At 44.6% G+C, this 21,800-nt stretch overlaps 2 protein-coding genes across 6 annotated transcripts in view; both read left to right on the top strand.

Moving 5' to 3' along the window:
- RFTN1 (raftlin, lipid raft linker 1) overlaps positions 1 to 21,800 on the top strand; it is a 207,576-nt gene that overhangs the window by 41,724 nt on the left and 144,052 nt on the right. The window lies entirely within an intron of this gene.
- Positions 1,268 to 4,852, top strand: LOC134757970 (endogenous retrovirus group K member 7 Env polyprotein-like). The gene has a single exon (XM_063703431.1). It carries the CDS (start codon positions 2,976 to 2,978, stop codon positions 4,476 to 4,478), a length of 1,503 nt encoding a protein of 500 aa, XP_063559501.1. The 5' UTR covers positions 1,268 to 2,975; the 3' UTR covers positions 4,479 to 4,852.

The following is a 21,800-nucleotide window of genomic DNA, read 5'->3' as shown; positions in this document are numbered from 1 at the left end:
GTCACTCCTGTGTAATGAAGAGACCAGAATGTCAGCCTGTGAAGATCATCATGTGTTGGGACAAAGCCCTCCTCCATTTCAAACAGGAGGTCACATTCTCCTGGAGTGGGAAACATAACTGAGAATCGTTTCTGCCTTGCCAAGGTTTTGCATATTAATCAGGCCGGTTGTTCCTTGTAATTCTAGAATGTTCTGGCTGAGTTCTCATCAATGCCTCCTGGTCCAGTCCTCCCACCATACACCTGTCAGAAGTTCCTGCACCCCTTTGGGCTCCTCCAGGTTTTCTGTCCTCTTCCTGGCTTGGTTGTTTGGGGTCTTATTCTGAAAACTTTTTAAGGTTCTAATTTCTTCTCACAAAACGAGAACTGGGCTAGAGGCTCTTGGCTTAGGTTTGGATCTGCCTATTTGGATGATCTCTGTTTCTTCTTTACAGTTAGTGTTTAATACATGTAGTTTATTTCTCAAGACTTTCACTCGGTCACGGGGAGCAAGAGGGCTATGCAGAGAAGAACACTTTGCCTTTCTCAGTGGCTTTCCATCCCAACACCTGTTTTTTTTTGTTTGTTGTTTTTTTTTTTAAAGACAAAGTCCCAAGTTTCACAAACAGGTATAACAATCCTCACATTATTCAGGCAAAGAAATGTGACTTTTCCTCTTTAACTCCTCAAGCATTTTTTTTTTTTAACAGCTTAACTTCTTTAATGCTGTGTCAGCTGTTAGGGAAATGGGAAGGAAAAGAAAAATGGTGAATGCAAAGAACCATATTCAGGAGGTGCTTGGTCTCTGCTTACAAAGGCTGCAGCGAGACCCCCCCATATGAAGATGCTATCGAGGATTATGTGTGAGTGAATTCTGAGGCTTGGTGTGGGCGCTGGTGAAAGTGATTGGAAATAGAAAAACATTCATGTAAAATTTTCAGGGTCACCTTTTAAAAAGGAGAGTGTCCTTCTAAACCACATCTTAAGACTTTTCAAATTCAAAGGAATAAAAAATAGTTTAAAAATAAAATATTCTGATTTCTAAAATTCATAATTTTTTGATGAAACTTGTGCCATGACAGAGCTATAATTTGTGTTTTTATGTGTGTGTTTTAGAATGCTTAAGGAACTTGGGATAACCAATTTATAGTGCATGTGTGTCTATTTAAAAACTTGTGTGAAGAAGAGTTTTAAAAATGGAAAAATAGATCCAGGTTCTACTCCCTGTTCTGTAATTGGCCAGCTGGACAATGCTGGGCAAGTTCCCTTCTCTCCCTGACCTCCTTTACAGTGGCTGCTATTTATTTATTTATTTATTTATTTTTTTATTATTATACTTTAAGTTTTAGGGTACATGTGCACATTGTGCAGGTTAGTTACATATGTATACATGTGCCATGCTGGTGGTATATCTCCCAATGCTATCCCTCCCCCCTCCCCCCACCCCACAACAGTCCCCAGAGTGTGATATTCCCCTTCCTGTGTCCATGTGATCTCATTGTTCAATTCCCACCTATGAGTGAGAATATGCGGTGTTTGGTTTTTTGTTCTTGCGATAGTTTACTGAGAATGATGGTTTCCAATTTCATCCATGTCCCTACAAAGGGCATGAACTCGTCATTTTTTATGGCTGCATAGTATTCCATGGTGTATATGTGCCACATTTTCTTAATCCAGTCTATCATTGTTGGACATTTGGGTTGGTTCCAAGTCTTTGCTATTGTGAATAATGCCGCAATAAACATACGTGTGCATGTGTCTTTATAGCAGCATGATTTATAGTCCTTTGGGTATATACCCAGTAATGGGATGGCTGGGTCAAATGGTATTTCTAGTTCTAGATCCCTGAGGAATCGCCACACTGACTTCCACAATGGTTGAACTAGTTTACAGTCCCACCAACAGTGTAAAAGTGTTCCTATTTCTCCACATCCTCTCCAGCACCTGTTGTTTCCTGACTTTTTAATGATTGCCATTCTAACTGGTGTGAGATGATATCTCATAGTGGTTTTGATTTGCATTTCTCTGATGGCCAGTGATGATGAGCATTTTTTCATGTGTTTTTTGGCTGCATAAATGTCTTCTTTTGAGAAGTGTCTGTTCATGTCCTTCGCCCACTTTTTGATGGGGTTGTTTGTTTTTTTCTTGTAAATTTGTTTGAGTTCATTGTAGATTCTGGATATTAGCCCTTTGTCAGATGAGTAGGTTGCGAAAATTTTCTCCCATGTTGTAGGTTGCCTGTTCACTCTGATGGTAGTTTCTTTTGCTGTGCAGAAGCTCTTTAGTTTAATTAGATCCCATTTGTCAATTTTGGCTTTTGTTGCCATTGCTTTTGGTGTTTTGGACATGAAGTCCCTGCCCACGCCTATGTCCTGAATGGTAATGCCTAGGTTTTCTTCTAGGGTTTTTATGGTTTTAGGTCTAAGGTTTAAATCTTTAATCCATCTTGAATTGATTTTTGTATAAGGTGTAAGGAAGGGATCCAGTTTCAGCTTTCTACATATGGCTAGCCAGTTTTCCCAGCACCATTTATTAAATAGGGAATCCTTTCCCCATTGCTTGTTTTTCTCAGGTTTGTCAAAGATCAGATAGTTGTAGGTATGCGGCGTTATTTCTGAGGGCTCTGTTCTGTTCCATTGATCTATATCTCTGTTTTGGTACCAGTACCATGCTGTTTTTGTTACTGTAGCCTTGTAGTATAGTTTGAAGTCAGGTAGTGTGATGCCTCCAGCTTTGTTCTTTTGGCTTAGGATTGACTTGGCGATGCGGGCTCTTTTTTGGTTCCATATGAACTTTAAAGTAGTTTTTTCCAATTCTGTGAAGAAAGTCATTGGTAGCTTGATGGGGATGGCATTGAATCTGTAAATGACCTTGGGCAGTATGGCCATTTTCACGATATTGATTCTTCCTACCCATGAGCATGGAATGTTCTTCCATTTGTTTGTATCCTCTTTTATTTCCTTGAGCAGTGGTTTGTAGTTCTCCTTGGTAAGCGGGATGTCACTCAGGCCACGGGTAAATTATATACAAGACTTTTCTTATCAAAGATCATTAAAATTTAGACCTAAAGGGAAACCTTGCCCCAAGGAAATTCCCAAAGAATCAAAAAATACAGAAGTTTTAGTTTGGGAAGAATGTGTGGCCAATAGTGCGGTGATATTACAAAACAATGAATTCGGAACTATTATAGATTGGGCACCTCGAGGTCAATTCTACCACAATTGCTCAGGACAAACTCAGTCGTGCCCAAGTACACAAGTGAGTCCAGCTGTTGATAGTGACTTAACAGAAAGTTTAGACAAACATAAGTATAAAAAATTACAGTCCTTCTACCCTTGGGAATGGGGAGAAAAAGGAATCTCTACCCCAAGACCAAAAATAATAAGTCCTGTTTCTGGTCCTGAACATCCAGAATTATGGAGGCTTACTGTGGCCTCACACCACATTAGAATTTGGTCTGGAAATCAAACTTTAGAAACAAGAGATCGTAAGCCATTTTATACTATCGACCTAAATTCCAGTCTAACAGTTCCTTTACAAAGTTGCGTAAAGCCCCCTTATATGCTAGTTGTAGGAAATATAGTTATTAAACCAGACTCCCAGACTATAACCTGTGAAAATTGTAGATTGTTTACTTGCATTGATTCAACTTTTAATTGGCAACACCGTATTCTGCTGGTGAGAGCAAGAGAGGGCGTGTGGATCCCTGTGTCCATGGACCGACCGTGGGAGGCCTCGCCATCCGTCCATATTTTGACTGAAGTATTAAAAGGTGTTTTAAATAGATCCAAAAGATTCATTTTTACTTTAATTGCAGTGATTATGGGATTAATTGCAGTCACAGCTACGGCTGCTGTGGCAGGAGTTGCATTGCACTCTTCTGTTCAGTCGGTAAACTTTGTTAATGATTGGCAAAAAAATTCTACAAGATTGTGGAATTCGCAATCTAGTATTGATCAAAAATTGGCAAATCAAATTAATGATCTTAGACAAACTGTCATTTGGATGGGAGACAGACTCATGAGCTTAGAACATCGTTTCCAGTTACAGTGTGACTGGAATACGTCAGACTTTTGCATTACACCCCAAATTTATAATGAGTCTGAGCATCACTGGGACATGGTTAGACGCCATCTACAGGGAAGAGAAGATAATCTCACTTTAGACATTTCCAAATTAAAAGAACAAATTTTCGAAGCATCAAAAGCCCATTTAAATCTGGTGCCAGGAACTGAGGCAATTGCAGGAGTTGCTGATGGCCTCGCAAATCTTAACCCTGTCACTTGGGTTAAGACCATCGGAAGTACTACGATTATAAATCTCATATTAATCCTTGTGTGCCTGTTTTGTCTGTTGTTAGTCTGCAGGTGTACCCAACAGCTCCGAAGAGACAGCGACCATCGAGAACGGGCCATGATGACGATGGCGGTTTTGTCGAAAAGAAAAGGGGGAAATGTGGGGAAAAGCAAGAGAGATCAGATTGTTGCTGTGTCTGTGTAGAAAGAAGTAGACATAGGAGACTCCATTTTGTTATGTACTAAGAAAAATTCCTCTGCCTTGAGATTCTGTTAATCTATAACCTTACCCCCAACCCCCTGCTCTCTGAAACATGTGCTGTGTCAACTCAGAGTTAAATGGATTAAGGGCGGTGCAAGATGTGCTTTGTTAAACAGATGCTTGAAGGCAGCATGCTCCTTAAGAGTCATCACCACTCCCTAATCTCAAGTACCCAGGGACACAAAAACTGCGGAAGGCCGCAGGGACCTCTGCCTAGGAAAGCCAGGTATTGTCCAAGGTTTCTCCCCATGTGATAGTCTGAAATATGGCCTCGTGGGAAGGGAAAGACCTGACCGTCCCCCAGCCCGACACCCGTAAAGGGTCTGTGCTGAGGAGGATTAGTATAAGAGGAAGGCATGCCTCTTGCAGTTGAGACAAGAGGAAGGCATCTGTCTCCTGCCTGTCCCTGGGCAATGGAATGTCTCGGTATAAAACCCGATTGTATGCTCCATCTACTGAGATAGGGAAAAACCGCCTTAGGGCTGGAGGTGGGACCTGCGGGCAGCAATACTGCTTTGTAAAGCATTGAGATGTTTATGTGTATGCATATCTAAAAGCACAGCACTTAATCCTTGTGCTATTTATTAAGCACTCAACTGTGCACCGAGTTGCTATGCAGGCCTGTATGTGAATTATGGCAACAATCCTGAGAGGCAGGGACCATTAATATTGATATTTTCCAATAGGAAACTGATGTCCAGAGAGGCTAAGTAACTCACCTTGGAAGAAAGCTTCTCTGTCATGAGGCTGAGATTTGAGCCCAGGTTGTCTAACTTCAGAACCAATGATGGTAACCACTATGCATACTGTCTCCTCCCACTGCATAAAATAGACTGTGACATGTGGCCCATTTTGCATTTTAAAATGATTTGTGGTGTAATAGGCATTATAGGCCTTGATTTATAATCACACATTTTTGTCTTTGTGATTTATTTAAAAATAGGGTTTTGATCAGTCCTTGAGTGTAACTTATTCCTAGAAGAAAGGTGATGCATATTAAAATGGTTTGCTTTATTCTGTGGTTTTTGGGAACAGGTATAAAAAGTGGAGACCACTTCTATTTTTATTTTTTAGAGGTAGTGTATGTGAAACTTTCCAAAGCACTTTTTGCTTGCATATTTTACCTTTAACAACTCTGTGAGGTAGGTTGGACAGATATTGAATTTAATTATAATAGTTATTTGGAAATTCTTGTTTGTTAATTCTAGCATCCTGTGTAACTTGGGATTGGTCTTCATTGATTGCCATTTTTCTTTAAAATGGGTAACATTTTTTATGACATTTTTGTGGTAATTTTGAATTGTATCCTGGACATTGTGACTGTGATGGTGTGGAGACTCTGGATTCTGTTATATTCTTCTGATGACTGTTGATTTTGTTTGTTTGCTTTAGCAAACAAGCAGTTGGACTCCAGCTGCCAACTCTGTCTCTTGGGTGGCAGCTGAAATTTGTTCTTTTAGCCTTAGCTGGGTTGCTTAGGGAGTACCTCGTGCACGCATGGTTCAGGAGTCTGCCAGAGATCTGGGCAGAGTTTATACACAGAATCTGGGGCTCTTTTCTCTGGCTCTCTCCTTTCTGGGGTTTTCTCTTCATATTCTACCAGCTGAAGTAGCCCTGTGTTCTGTCTTCTGTTTCTTCAAGCCAGTAAACTGTGGGTTTCTGTCCGAGTTTTAGCTGCTCCTGTGGTACAAACCAGGGCCTGCCCTTGGGCTAAAAGCCATCAGAGACAAAACCTCACCCACTGCAGTACTTGTCTTGCAAGTGTTGATGCCCTCCAGTATCTGCCTGCCTTGGCTTCCTCTCCAGTGCCCTCAGAAAGTTGCTTTGTTTTGTTTTGTTTTTATGTCTGTATGTGTGTGTGTGTGTGCAGAGTTTATAGTTGTTATCTGCAGGAGACTTGATCTATAGGAGCTTCCTCAGTCATACCAGAAGTGGAGCAGGAAGGACAAATATCCCCATTTTAAAGATAGACAAATGAAGTCCCAGAGAAATCCCATCTCTGGTGTCAGAACACAAGTTTCTGGGTCTGTAGCCTGGACCCCCCTATCTTTCTGACAGATCTAGGTTCAATTTTCACTTCTGCTCCTTGCTAACCCCATGACCTTGAGCAAGTCACTTAACCCTTTCTGAGCACACAGCTTCTCTGGGTTATTGTCAGGGTGAAATGAGATAACATATCTGGAGCGGCTGGGGCAGAATAAACCTTCAGGAAATGTCCCTGTGTCAACAGAAAGGGTCCTTGGGGATGTACTTGCTGTGATTATTTGTCCTATCTTCCCCTGGGGTTGACTTTGGCTTTGTGTCCAGTCAGTGCTGTTGTGCAGGGAGGGAAAAAAAGTAGCTTCATGTTCAAGGTGAGCAAGCATCCTCTGGGCCCAAGGCCGTCCTCTGTGGAAGTCCTGGAGGGGCCTCAGGCCAGCATGTCTGCCCCCAAGCTCCTGGTCCTCTCTCTTCCCCCCTTCCCTCTGTGGAGCACGCCCTACCGTGCTCCCCAGTGCGGCATCCTGGAGTCCCACTTTGCGTCTCCAGTTCCTTCCCGCCTGCACCAGGCATCTGTGGAAGGTCGTGCACCTGCCTTTGCACTGTCTCTTGGTGTCAGCTTGTCTTCTCCATTCCTCTAACCAGTGGCCCAGATTTGTCCTGCCTGGATAAGCATAACAGCCTCATAACTGGCTGCTGATGGCAACTCTTGCTGTTGTAAAGTGCTTAATAATGATGATGATGATAATGATACTATTGGGAAGTATGTAATAACAACAACCAACTCACATAGCACCTAATATATGCCAGTCATGCTTCGAAGTCCTTCACATATATTAATTCTTTTAATCCCCACAACACTCAGTGAAGTATATACTATGATTATGCACATTTTACAGATGAGAAAACTGCTAGGGAGTTGCGCAGCTAGGATTGAACCTTGGTGCCTAGCTCCGGAAGCTATGCCCTTGACTTCTTCAATAGACAGCTAGATATTTTTCACACGTAACCTGTGGGATAAGGACACTGTTATTCTTGTACTTATTTGGACGTGGGATAGGCAGGGAACTCAAGGATTGTTAGTGGCCTGTGGCCAAAGGAAACTCCTCCTTAGTGGCCAGTGTCAGATGCGATTCAGGCAGGCTGGGTGATGGGGGGAATGGATTGGCCTTTTGGCAGTGGAGAAATGGCTGCATGCCTGCCCTAATGGGCCAGCCACAGGAAGGGGAAGCATACGTACCCTTTTCTGGCTGTGTCTAATTATGTGGCATTTTTTTTGTCTCAGTTATAAAGATTTAATTGCTCCATTGTACTGGGGCACCAGGGCCTCTTATAAGTCATCTTTTATGATTGGTGATAATTGGCTCAGCTTGAATTGGCTACAGCTAGTTGCAATTTCCTTACCATTTTTAATCTGAGATCTGATTTTAGCCTTATCTTTTTTCTGAGTAAAGTTTTTTTTTTTTTTTAACTCAAACGCTGGGTTGTACGTGAGGAAATGTGTCAGCCTCTCCCCGCTACTCCATCACTCTATTTGGGCTGATTTATGCATTAAGTATCTAATCTAAAGATAGCAAAGATATGAAAAGGCATCTTAAAGTGTTTTAATGGCTTGGAAGAGAAAATCCCACCAAAGGGAGAAACGTGCCCTTCACTCTGTCAGTGTTGTTAGGATCTGATGCCTGATCCCAGGGTGGGGACATTTTTGACAGTCATGGGGTATAGGCAGACAGCATCTAAGGGAGCCCTACTTATCTACCAGAAACTCGAGACAGAATGCAGGTACTTCAAAAACGAACGACAGTGAGGGTTTGGGAAATCCTACAGATAAGTTTCCAAATGAAAAAGATAAGAAGCCTGTCGGCTGAAAGGGAATGAGGAATGAGCCACATAAATTAAGCCGACGGAATTTCTAGAGAGTGAAGTGTGCTGAGGCATCACCAGCCGTGGGATGTAAATATAGCTCACCCTGTTATCATTCTGGGGTCTGCAGTCTCCATATTGATGTTTCTATGTTTTGAGTAAGCACTTCCTGAATGTTCCAGTCTTTGAGTCTGGCAGACTTGATTTATGAAGAAAAGATGACGATAATGAATGGGAAAGGCTTGCTGAGGAGTTAACTTGGGGGTAGTAGTAAGAGTGAGCCTGCTTCTCTCACCCTCTTTCCCCAAAGCGTACTCTTGGGTGGGTGCTGCCAAAACGCACGAGTGGGGTGAGGGATGAAGCTCTTTTAGACTTCCTTCCTCTGGGGTCTGCTCCCTGCTCTGTCTGCCAGAGATATTTGCTGTGAAAGGCTTTCACCCATTTCTGTCTTCTTTCCTTCCTTTCTTTATTCCTTTCTTCAACTGAACTTTGTTTCCATTCACTTGTATGCCCCTGAAGCTTTTGATGTGCATGAACTGCCGTTAGCTTTTTGCATCTCTGGTTTCCCTTCCATGGCGCAGCGTCATCACCTCTTTTGGCCACTCCTCTTTGAGGGCTTTTCTCTGCTTCCCCTTAACCCTGGGCATTCCCCGGGCTCAGGCCCTGCCCACTCTCTTACAGAAGGCTCCTTCCGGGACGAGCATGTGCTTGGCATGTTTGAGGATCATGAATGAGTCAAGTGTCTGGATCCAGTAGAGATGAGGATGAGTGGCGGGCAGCGGAGGCTGCCGGGGCCATGTCCTGTGTGTATGGCCTGTGTGGAATGTTGTGGATGGCACTGGAGCAGTCTGAGAAGGAGGGGGCTGCATCTGGATGGCTGAGTTTGTGAGCCAAGGGGCCTCTGCATAAGTGAGGTGTTTTTCACCTTGGGCTCTTTGTTCCTCAAAATTGAAAGACCAAGGCACTGTGGTTTATTCTCCTGCCTTCCCTCATTTCCAATGCCGTCATATCCACTTGATTAGTCTTTTCAGCATCTCCCTATGCATCCCTCTGTTTCATTCCTCCCACTGGTTCCCAGGCTCAGGCCTTTAGCTCAGGAGTGGACTACGATCATGATTTCCTTCTACCCAAAACCCTCACCCCCCTTTTTGTTTTGTGTATCTCTCACACATCATTAGACTAAACGCTGCTGGTAACACATTTTTCTCCACACTGACAAGATAAGAATTGACCTTAGGCCTGCCACTCTCTTTCTCCCACATCTGGCCTTTGCATCCATCCCCCTACTAACCATCTCCTCTTCAATCAGAGTGACCTTCCTTTTTGTCCTCCCTCCCTTTGTCTGTAGCGTAATTACTGTGTCTTGACTTGTATTAGATACTCACTGTCTAGAAAGATGGACTACCTTCCATGTTTTCAGCTATGAGAAGCATATGTGTGTCTGTGTATGTGTGTGTCTGTGTGTGTGTGTCTCTGTGTACATGAGTGTCTATACCTACCTCAGTATAGTTCTTGCTTTGAGAAGCTGGCAGTCTTGTTTGGCAGACAGGAGGTATGAAATTCTCAGGTAACAGGTTGGAAGAAACTTCTGCCTGTAAAGAAGGTTGGTTTCTGAGGAGGGCTGGTGTTTTACTTTTTCCTTAAATTAGGAAGGAGCCTGAGTTCAGGCCCAGAAGGAAAGGGGCGTAATGGCTGCTTCTGTGAAACGGCCTTAAGTGTTCATTAGAGAACAGAAGGAATCCTCTGCATCCTTTTCTGAGCTTCATGAACCACCATTTGAGGAATGTGGAGTACATGATGTTGGAGGTCACTTCATACTTCGTAATTTGGTAATTTTTGCAATATTTTTACTATCATAGGTAAATGACAACAGAGATTTCATAGATATTACATCTTTAAAAGTAAAGTAAAACACTGATTTCTTTTTTTCCCACGTAAATCCCTGAATAGGAATGCAGTCCTCATGTGTACCTGTTCCTTTGCAAGCTGGGATGAGAGGACGATGCAAGTTAAAAGTGTTCTTTGTTGCAAGAGCAGGACGTGCTAGGCAGACAGTGGCTGAAAACGGAATGTGATGAGAGATACAAGATTGTGGTGCATGGTGTATCCTGCATTCAAGGGCTTGGACCCCAAAATTGAGCACTGGGGAGCCACAGAAGAATTCAGAGCATGGGAGTGATGTGGAATGATGGGCATTTAAATGGCTCATTCAAAGAAATGTGAGCTAAGTTCTGCTTCTGCCTTTCTGCCTCAGGAGAAATCTAAGCGCTGAGAGAAACAACTATGGAATCTTGTCAGGGAGGCCCGAGAGCTTTTTGTTTCTCACCTTTTAGAGGAGTTTGTGTTTCTTTTTTAAGGGCATGACTCCCTTACTTTTATGAATTAGTCTTTCTCTACCTTACATCTTGCTTTTCCCGCTCAAGTCCTCCCTGGGAAAATGGAGCTCCAGGGTTGGCAAGATGTGGACATCCCCTGCTCAGCCTTCTGCACAAGGTATAGTGAAAAGAAAAAGATTAGCTGTCCCCAGCAGGTCTTTTTGGTGGGTGTGATAATTTTGGTGATCTTATAATTCTGAAATTTTTAGCATCCATAATTGACATGGGGGCTAAATTGCACCACTCATCAGATTGTACAAATTATTAAAAAGAAGCAAATTACCATGTATTTGTATAAAGCAGAAGAGGGGAAAGCAAGTGGCCTTTCTTTTAAATTATTGTTAAGTTTGGAACTGTATTGGATTTTGGATTTTTAAAAATTATTTTGTTTAATCAGGCATGGGGTGTGTGTGTGTGTGTGTGTGTGTGTGTGTGTGTGTGTGTGTGTGTGTCCCTCTGAGCTGCCAACCTCTGTTGGGGATATTTTTTTCCTGTGCTCAGAGAATTGCCTTGATGAAAGCGTTCAGCAATCAAATGGATAAAAATTGAACACATTCTTCAGGATACTTCTCATTTTTCTTCCTTACATGTTCATTTTCTGAACAACAACAACAAAAACCTCTATGAAATACTAAGGCTTTTTTTTTTTTTTACCTTCAAGTGGCATCCTTGAATAGTTGCCTTCCATTATTTGTTTTAGCAGATTTCCAAGGTGACTGCCAAAATTCCCCAAATATTCCACAAATAGAAAGACCCTTAATTGTGTTCGCTGAGACACCTCCCTTTTCCTTACTGGGACTGTCTGCTTCAAACTCATTCCCCTCTGTCTCTCTCCTTGTTGTGTTAATCTTAAAAAATGATTGTAATAAATCATTGTGATGGGAAGCAAATTAGAAGAGTGGGGAGATGGCTGGAATAAGAATCAGGGAACCTTACATGCAATCTTCTCTCCAAAGTTAACTTGCGAGTCACTGAATGTGTCTGAGCTTCAGTTTCCTTCAAATGAAGCAGGGGCTGGCAAACTTTCTGTAAAGGGAAAGATGGTAAATATTTTGGGCTTTGTGGGTGATGTGGTCTCTGTTACAACTACTTAAATCTGCAACAGCTTTTGTAGTGCCAAAGCAGCCATAGACAATATGCACATTTTATTGGAATATGCACATGGCTGTATTCCAATAAAACTTTATTTACAAAACCAGGCAGTGGGCTGGACTTGGCCTGTGGGCCATAGTTTGCCCAACACTGGCAAACTGTGCTCTAAAATATCAGGGTAAAAAATACTGCCTTCTTCTTATTAGTTTATATGGGGGGGAACTAATTATGACAATGAAAACACTTTGAAAAATGTAAAGGAGAAATTTCTGTTTCTGGCTAGGATTGGGTAGTTTGAGGCAAACTAATGATCCCAAAAAGAACAACAAAAACTATATAAAATACAGAAAGCAACATTCTGTTTAAATCTGGGAAGTGATGAAACAGTGAGGAGTAGGGGGGCTAAAATATCAAGAAGAGAACTGTGGAGAGGTGAGCTGACGATCTGTAGCTACTTTATTTTTGGGAGATTTCTAATTCTGAGTGCTGACAAAATAATGGGGACCTGGGCTTTGCTTGGACGGAATGTTGCTGCTCTGGGAAAAACAAACCTGCAGAGCTTTTGTGTTCTCTTGGGACTGGAGTGGAGACAAAATTGGAGCTTGAGGAGCCAGAAATGCACAGTTGGCTTTCCCTTCAAGACAGTTGCTAAATTCTGGACTGCATGGGATGAGAGGTTCGAAAGATAAGCAGAATCCCTCTGGAAAGCAGAACGGGTGTTGAGTAATCTTCTGGTGCTGAGACAATAAGGATTTACAGTTCAGTACCTGCTTTTGGAGGTTGGGAAGGGTGGGGGCATGGTGAACACACCAGGCTCTCAGTGAAGTCCAGGAGGGCTAAGTCCTAGCAAAGGGTGTAAGCCAGGAGCAACCTGAGTCTTGTAATAGTTCCTGATTGGTTTAGGTCATCAGCCCGCACCCCCATCCCCAACTCTATTTTCCTGACAGAAGAAAGGAGAGCCATCTCTTGAGGAAGATAACTTCATCAGAAATCTTTTCAACTTTCTAATACATGATGTCTGGTATTCAATCAAAAATTATTAGGTGTGTCAATGTGACTATTCCCCCGAAATGAGAGTAAAACGAATGATAGAAACAGATTCACAGATGATCCAGAGTGAATAGAATTATATTTAGCAAAAAAGGAATTTAAAAATAACTAATTAATATGTTCAAGAAAATAAATTTTTAATGGATAAAATAGATGAAAATATGAAAAATTTAAACAAAGAATTGGAATCTATAAAGAATAAAATGGGATTTCTATTACTTGAAAAAGATATCTGCAATTAAGAACTCAATGGATGGGGTTTTAACAGAGAGATCATACGTAGCAGAAGGCAAGAATGGTAATCTGGAAGAAAGGTTAATAGAAACGATTTAAGCTGAAATGCAAAGAGGGAAAAATGGAACATATAGAAAAAAGCATAAGAGACAAGTGGGACACAGTGAAAAGTCTAAGATATGTATAACTGGAGTCTCAGAAGGAGCAGAGAGGGAGAGAATGAGACAGAAGCAGTGTTTGAGGGAGGGAATGAGACAGAAGCAGTGTTTGAGGCTAAGAATTTCCCCAGATTTGTAAGAGAGATCAACCCATAGATTCAAGAAGTTGTACAAGCTTCAAGCATAATAAATAAAAAGAAAAAGCATAGAGTACTGACTGGATAAACATGTTATTTAGAAACAAACAACACACTGGCATTGTAGATTTCTGTCTCTAGTGGATGAGAACCATTACAGGATCAGGCTCTAGCCTCATGCTTCCTGTGTTTCCTTCCCCGAACCCTTGTATATCCTTCAACCAAACCTCTTTGCTCATTGTCTCTTGCATTCTTCCGCTTCTTTACTTTTGTTAAGCTCAATTCATAACACCAGCCCTTGGTGTTTCCGTTTTTTAGGCACCTTTATCTTTGGCCTTATCATTGTCACTGTTTTTTTTTTTTTTTTTTTTTTTTTTTTTTTTTTTTTTTTTTTTTTTTTTTTTTATTTTATTTTTTTTTATTTATTTATTTATTTTTTTTTATTGATCATTCTTGGGTGTTTCTCGCAGAGGGGGATTTGGCAGGGTTACAGGACAATAGTGGAGGGAAGGTCGGCAGATAAGCAAGTGAACAAAGTTCTCTGGTTTTCCTAGGCAGAGGACCCTGCGGCCTTCCGCAGTGTTTGTGTCCCTGGGTACTTGAGATTAGGGAGTGGTGATGGCTCTTAACGAGCATGCTGCCTTCAAGCATCTGTTTAACAAAGCACATCTTGCACCGCCCTTAATCCATTCAACCCTGAGTGGGTACAGCACATGTTTCAGAGAGCACAGGGTTGGGGGTAGGGTCACAGATCAACAGGATCCCAAGGCAGAAGAATTTTTTCTTAGTACAGAACAAAATGAAAAGTCTCCCGTCTACCTCTTTCCACACAGACACGGCAACCATCCAATTTCTCAATCTTTTCCCCACCTTTCCCCCCTTTCCATTCCACAAAACCGCCATTGTCATCATGACCCGTTCTCAATGAGCTGTTGGGTACACCTCCAAGACGGGGTGGTGGCCGGGCAGAGGGGCTCCTCACTTCCCAGTAGGGGCGGCCGGGCAGAGGTGCCCCTCACCTCCCGGACGGGGCGGCTGGCCGGGCAGGGGGCTGACCACCCCCACCTCCCTCCTGGACGGGGCGGCTGGCCGGGCAGAGGGGCTCCTCACTTCCCAGTAGGGGCGGCCGGGCAGAGGCGCCCCTCACCTCCCGGATGGGGCGGCTGGCCAGGCGGGGGGCCGAACCCCCACCTCCCTCCCGGACAGGGCGGCAGGCTGGGCGGTGGGCTGACCCCCCCACCTCCCTCCCGGACGGGGTGGCTGGCCAGGCGGGGGGCTCCTCACTTCCCAGTAGGGGCGGCCGGGCAGAGGCGCCCCTCATCTCCCGGACGGGGCGGCTGGCCGGGCGGGGGGCTGACCCCCCCCCACCTCCCTCCCGGACAGGGCGGCTGGCCGGGCGGGGGGCTGACCCCCCCACCTCCCTCCCGGACGGAGCGGCTGGCCGGGCAGAGGGGCTCCTCACTTCCCAGTAGGGGCGGCCGGGCAGAGGCGCCCCTCACCTCCCGGACGGGGCGGCTGGCCAGGCGGGGGGCTAACCCCCCACCTCCCTCCCGGACGGGGCGGCTGGCCGGGCGGGGGGCTGACCCCCCCACCTCCCTCCCGGACGGGGCGGCTGGCCGGGCGGGGGGCTCCTCACTTCCCAGTAGGGGCGGCCGGGCAGAGGTGCCCCTCACCTCCCGGACGGGGCGGCTGGCCAGGTGGGGGGCTAACCCCCACCTCCCTCCTGGACAGGGCGGCAGGCTGGGCGGTGGGCTAACCCCCCCACCTCCCTCCTGGACGGGGCGGCTGGCCGGACGGGGGGCTGACCCCCCCACCTCCCTCCCGGACGGAGCGGCTGGCCGATCAGAGGGGCTCCTCACTTCCCAGTAGGGGCGGCCGGGCAGAGGCGCCCCTCACCTCTCGGACCGGGTGGCCGGCCAGGCGGGGGTCCGAACCCCCACCTCCCTCCTGGACAGGACGGCAGGCTGGGCGGTGGGCTAACCCCCCCACCTCCCTCCCGGACGGGGCGGCTGGCCGGACGGGGCGGCTTGCCGGGCGGGGGGCTGGCCCCCCCACCTCCCTCCCGGACGGGGCGGCTGGCCGGGCGGCGGGCTGGCCCCCCCACCTCCCTCCCGGACGGGGCGGCTGGCCGGGCGGGGGGCTGACCCCCCCACCTCCCTCCCGGACGAGGTGGCTGCCGGGCGGAGATGCTCCTCACTTCCCAGACGGGGTGGCTGCCGGGCGGAGGGGCTCCTCACTTCTCGGGCGGGGCGGCTGCCGGGCGGAGGGGCTCCTCACTTCTCAGACAGGGCGGTTGCCAGGCAGAGGGTCTCCTCACTTCTCAGACGGGGCGGCCGGGCAGAGACGCTCCTCACATCCTGGACAGGGCGGCAGGGCAGAGGTGCTCCCCACATCTCAGATGATGGGCGGCCGGGCAGAGCCGCTCCTCACTTCCCAGATGTGATGGCGGCCGGGAAGAGGCGCTCCTTGTTTCCTAGATGGGATGGCGGCCGGGCAGAGAGGCTCCTCACTTTCCAGACTGGGCAGCCAGGCAGAGGGGCTCCTCACTTTCCAGACTGGGCAGCCAGGCAGAGGGGCTCCTCACATCCCGGACGATGGGCGGCCAGGCGGAGACGCTCCTCACTTCCCAGACGGGGCGGCAGCCGGGCAGAGGCTGCAATCTCGGCACTTTGGGAGGCCAAGGCAGGCGGCTGGGAGGTGGTTGTAGCGGGCGGAGATCACGCCACTGCACTCCAGCCTGGGCACCATTGAGCACTGAGTTAACCAGACTCTGTCTGCAATCCCGGCACCTCGGGAGGCCGAGGCTGGCAGATCACTCGCGGTTAGGAGCTGGAGACCAGCCCGGCCAACGCAGCGAAACCCCGTCTCCACCAAAAAAATACGAAAACCAGTCAGGCGGGGCGGCGCGCGCCTGCAATCGCAGGCACTCGGCAGGCTGAGGCAGGAGAATCAGGCAGGGAGGTTGCAGTGAGCTGAGATGGCAGCAGTACTGTCCAGCTTCGGCTGGGCATCAGAGGGAGACCGTGGAAAGAGGGGAGAGGGGAGAGGGGAGAGGGGAGAGGGGAGAGGGAGAGGGAGAGGGAGAGGGAGAGGGAGAGGGAGAGGGAGAGGGAGAGGGAGAGGGAGAGCCATTGTCACTGTTAACATCTGCAAGTTGTAGTTTAAAGGTCAAACGAGACCTGCACCCATTGAGGTAGTGTATTAGTTTCCTGGGGCTGCTGTCTATGACAAATTACCACACATGTGGCGGTTTAAAGCAATAGGTACGTAGTCTCTTGGAGCTCTGGAGGCCAGAAGTCTGAAATCAAGGTGTCAACAGAGTCGCACCCCTTCTTGAGGGAAAATCTATTCCTTGCTTCTTCCAGCATCTGGCAGCTGTCTGCATTCATTGGCTCGTAGCTGCAGCTCTCTGCTCTGTCTTCATATTGCCTTCTGCTCCATGTACCTATGTCCTCTCCTGTGTGTCTGCCTCAAAACTCTCTGTGCCTGTCTGTTATAAGGACCCATGTGACTGCATTTAGGGACCACTTGTATAAAACAGGATAAGCACCTCTTCCCAAGGTCCTTAACTTAATCACATCCTTTGTTATATAAGGTTACTATTCACAGGTTCTAGGGATTAGGACATGGACACATCCTTTGGGGGAACCTATTAAAGGTGGTGCTGCTATAAGAATAATAATAGTACGGGCTTAACAATAGTAGTTATGTGCCAAGAAGCATGCTAAGTGCATTATGTGGATTGTCTCATTTAATCCTTGTTTTGACTCTATAAATCAGGTTCCCTTATTACCACCATTGTACAGAAGAGGACTCAGGCTTGGCAAGGTTTAGGAACTCGCCAAGGCCATTCAGCTAGTAAGTGGCAGAGCCAGGATTTGAACCCACGCATTTGGGCTTCAGACCTCCTTGCCTTACGTGCTATGAGTGAGCAGGCTGGATTTCTGGTTGGACTGCTTCCAGGAGCTGGCTTTTAGACTGTGGGCCCTGGATGGTACTTCCTAGCTCTAAAATTCTATGGTCTAGTGAGTTTTTGTCAGAAAAGAAAACCTCAACCTGGATTATTAAGAGTATAACAAATTTTAATCTGCCAGATAATGGAGAGGGTTTGCTTACACTGCTTATAGATGAAACTGATAGGAGTTTGCTGTTGTGCATTTTGATATTTGCTGATGGTTTAAGGTGTGTGTACTGGAAGGAAAAATTACTTGTGGACACACTGGCCAAATCTATACCATCTGAATGAATTGAAGTAATTACTCAGGTTATTTAGACCCTGCCTGCCAGATAATTGAGGTAAATGGGGTTATTAATTTGAAGTAGCTAGGTAATTTGGTCTGCCTCCCTTTGATAATGTAAACATGGTCATATCGTGTAATTGTATAATTGGCTGAAAGGGCTCTATTCTTTCTCTTGAAGCATCTGCTATTGTCTGTGGCCAGGCCTTTGGGTTATAGTGTGATAGTGTGTTCAATTAGTACAGAAAAACCCTAGGTACTTAGTGTGGGTTTCCTGGTGGAAAATTCATACATATATGTGTATGTATTTATGTACGTGTATGTGTATATATTTTTAATTAAAAATGGAAATATAAAAAGTATTTTAAAATGGATAATTATTCCTGATTATTCACGGAAGAGTTTTAAAGAAATATATGCTTCCAAGTTAAACCACCTTAGAGTCTATTTGAGGAGATCAGCTCCTTTGTGAGAGTTGTTTTTTTATTGAGCCCCACTGTAATGTCTATATTTGAATTGCCTAGGAAACTCATTATAGCAGAGCTTATTCCTTGTCAAAGATGGTCAAAAGAAAATTAGATTCAGTTCATTAGCTTCTACCTAAACCTTGCTTAATGGGGCCCGTGTTGTGGTTTTGTTATTGGATCACAAACATTTAACTTGATCCTTCCTATTCCTGGCACCGGCCCATATTGTCATGGCAGCTGTGCTGCCCGAGGGCCTCTGTGGTGTGGCCTCCTCATCTCACTCTCCAAAATGGCTGAGCAGTGTGTTCTGAGACTTCATTTTACATTGGGACCAAGCCTGCTTTGTCTGTCATTTGTTGAAGAAGTCTGGCCAGCCTCGAGTAGGGGCTGCCTTATGAAGGGTAAGAAATTCTGGAGTGGGTAGGTGGGAGAGAGTGGGCCACATCACAGCTGTGGTGGCCACATGTCTCAGATTTTCTGGAACCATCTAGCTCTAAAATATTCTCTATGGTTTTAGACCTTAAATCCTGAATTTTGGCATGGAAAATGAGGCTCAAGTGACGTCTGCTCACGTGTCTCTCGCGTTAGTTATCTGTGTAACAGGCCTCTTACATGAGATTTCTACCCTCACCAAAAAAGGAGAAAATGAGAAGAAGATTTAGGTTAAAAAATATATATATTCCCCACCCAGCCTCTGCTTGAAATGTGAGGTTTTGGTTTTGGAGAGCGGCGTTGGTTGTTGACGTCATTGATCCAACTATTTTATTTCCCGCTTCACTTTGCTTGCCCAGATGCGATCCAAGGAGTATGAGGGCTGTTAAGATAAAACCAGGCCCCGGAAATTCAAATGAAATGTCTACCTGAACCTCCTCAAGTCTTTCCTGTGGGCTGTGTATTTATTTATAAGCCTATTGGGCTTTGGCAGCAGAAAGAAAGAAGAGAGGAGGAATTTGTTTCTAAAATGAAAACCAAATTTAGTTAATATAAATGCTACCCATGTGCAACTCATCCTGCCAGATCCCAGTAAATGTACAAATATCAAAATAACACAATAGATAAAAATCACGGTGGAAAAAGAGAAATTGAGACACTTCTGTGTTTTGCAGGGCCAGAATAATCCACACAGTTTACTCCTTCCACCATGCATATCTTACATACTACATTATTATCTGATTTTATATAATATTCACATTGTAATTTCTAAATCAACTCTAAAATTCATAAAAATTTAGAATAAAGCTATGCCCACTCAAAGCATTGAAATAAGTCAATCATATGGAAAATTCATGTTCTCAAAAATGTCTTGGCTTCAGTTATCTGAGAAGAAAAAAATCACATTTAATTTTCTTAGTTTTCCAGTTTAGTTTGCAAATGTCAAATAACTAAAAGTTATAGGAACCAAAAAATGATAAACTTCTCTCAAAACTTATTGTATATAAATCTTATTTTTTTCTAGCATTTAAATAAACAACAATGGCCAATAATTCTATAATATGTTCCTTTATCAACTTTTTTCTATAACATGATGATATTGACTAGATATAAGTGATGGCTTATTTAAGCAAGTGAATTCTGCACATGGACTAGAATTTTTAAGAAAAATTTTAAGAAAATTTTGAATGTAGAGTTGAGTTTTATTTGTAATTTTCATTTATTTACTTATTATTATTATTATTTTAGAAACACAGGGTCTCACTCTGTCACCCAGGCTGAGTGCAGTGGCACGATCACAGCTCACTGTAGCCTTGAACTCCTGAGCTTAAGCAATGCTCCACCTCAGTCCCCAAGTAGCTGGGATAAAGGCACACACTGCTATTCCTGGCTCATTTTTAAATTTTTAAAGTAGAGACTCCTGCGTCAGCCTCCCAAAGTGCTAGGATTTGTAATTTTCAATCTTTTGAGATATGAGAAAATGAAAAATAGTTTTCTACTAGGGCACATAACTCTTCATGTAAGAGTTTAGGTGTCTGTTACACATTGTGGATAATACTTAGTCCTTTCTGGTTCTGTTAAAACTAATTTCCTTCAGAAAACACAGTAGTGGCCAGGCACAGTGGCTCATACCTGTAATTCCAGCACTTTGGGAGGCTAAGGCGAGTGGATTGCTTGAGCCTAGGGGTTCAAGACTAGCCTGAGCAACAGCGAAACCTCATCTGTACAAAAAATACAAAAAATTAGCTGGGCATGGTGATGCACACCTGTGGTCCCAGCTACTCGGGAGGCTGAGGTGGGAGAATCACCTGAGTCTGGGAGGTTGAGGCTGCAGTGACCTGTGATGGGATCACTGCACTCCAGCCTGGTGACAGAGTGAGACGCTGTCTCAAAGAAAAGAAAAGAAAGGAAAACCCAGTAGCCCTGGGTTGTAACTTTTAGGGAATTCGTGAAGCTAAGCAGCATGTTTTCAGATGACTCCCCTGATTTTTGTACTTCTAATCTGCTAGAAAAACAGATGGACAGATTCATTATAAATGTGTATTTAAAAAGAACAGCTATATGGCCTGAAGGACTGCCCAAAGGGAACTGAAGTTTATGGAAAGCATTATGGTTTTGAGAATTATTTGGCTTCTTGCTGTTTTGTGGATCTGAGTTTTTAGTTGCTGGAATTTGACATCTAAATAAGAGGCTGTTGCTATGATATGTAAATAGAGTGTGTGGGTCGAAATGCTTGTCATTATGCATGTTGAAAGGACAATTTACGATTTACAAAGACGGAAAAGCTCAATAAAGATGCACTATTGAAAAGCTACTGCAAAAGGAAAGCTATAGATAGATGGGCTTCTTGCAGATGAACAGAATTAATGACAAGTGAAAGGAAAAATTCACATCATGAGGAGGGAAAATGTCTTCCAAATGTCAGTGAGAGAAACACTTTTCCTTTTCCTTTCTGCTGTATCCTGGCATAGCACCCCACTACCTGAAACCCCAGCACCCCGAGCATACCTAGACCTGAATAATACAGCAGAACATGCTGTAGCAATCTATTTGCATGCTTGCCCCTGCTGGCTTTGTACACCTCTGTTGTCTAATCATCTCATCTTGTTTCCTTTTATCTTCCTGGTACCTAACACAAGCATGGCACATAGTAGGTGCTCAAAGAATGTCTGTCTTAGTCTATTTTGTGTTGTTGAAATGAAATACCCAAGACTGGGTAGTTTATAGAGAACAAAGATTTTTTTTGCTCACAGTTCTGGAGGCTAGGAAGTCCAAGATCAACTTGCTGGCAGGTTTGGTGTCTGGTGAGGGCTGATCTCCACTTCCAAGATAGTGTCTTGTTTTTGCATCCTCCAGAGGGGTGGAATGCTGTGTCCTCACATGGTGGAAGGCAGAAGGCAAAAAGGACCAAACTCTGTCTGTGAAACCCTTTTATAATGATATTAATCCACTCATAAGGGCTGAGCCCTCATGACCTAAGCACCTCTCAAAAGGACCCACCTTCCTTCACTGCTGCATTGAGGATTAAGTTTCCAACACATAAATTTGGGGGAGACACATTCAGACCACAGCCATGTCTATCGAATTAAGTCTTAATGGTAAAAAGTCTCCTTTGTCTAATAGTTGTGTGTATACTTATTCCCTGCTCCACTGTGAAATTAGTAATGTAATTTTTGTTTCAGGCAGCACTTGCCACTTTCAATCAGAGGCACCAAAACAAAAAACTAAAATTTTATTAC

Source organism: Gorilla gorilla, chromosome 2 (assembly GCF_029281585.2).
Source record: "Gorilla gorilla gorilla isolate KB3781 chromosome 2, NHGRI_mGorGor1-v2.1_pri, whole genome shotgun sequence".
Taxonomy (NCBI): Eukaryota; Metazoa; Chordata; class Mammalia; order Primates; family Hominidae; genus Gorilla; species Gorilla gorilla.
This window is presented reverse-complemented; position numbering and strand designations above follow the sequence as displayed.

Excerpts from the sequence above, each read along its gene's own strand:
- LOC134757970 (XM_063703431.1), top strand. The coding sequence starts at position 2,976 with ATGTCACTCAGGCCACGGGTAAATTATATACAAGACTTTTCTTATCAA.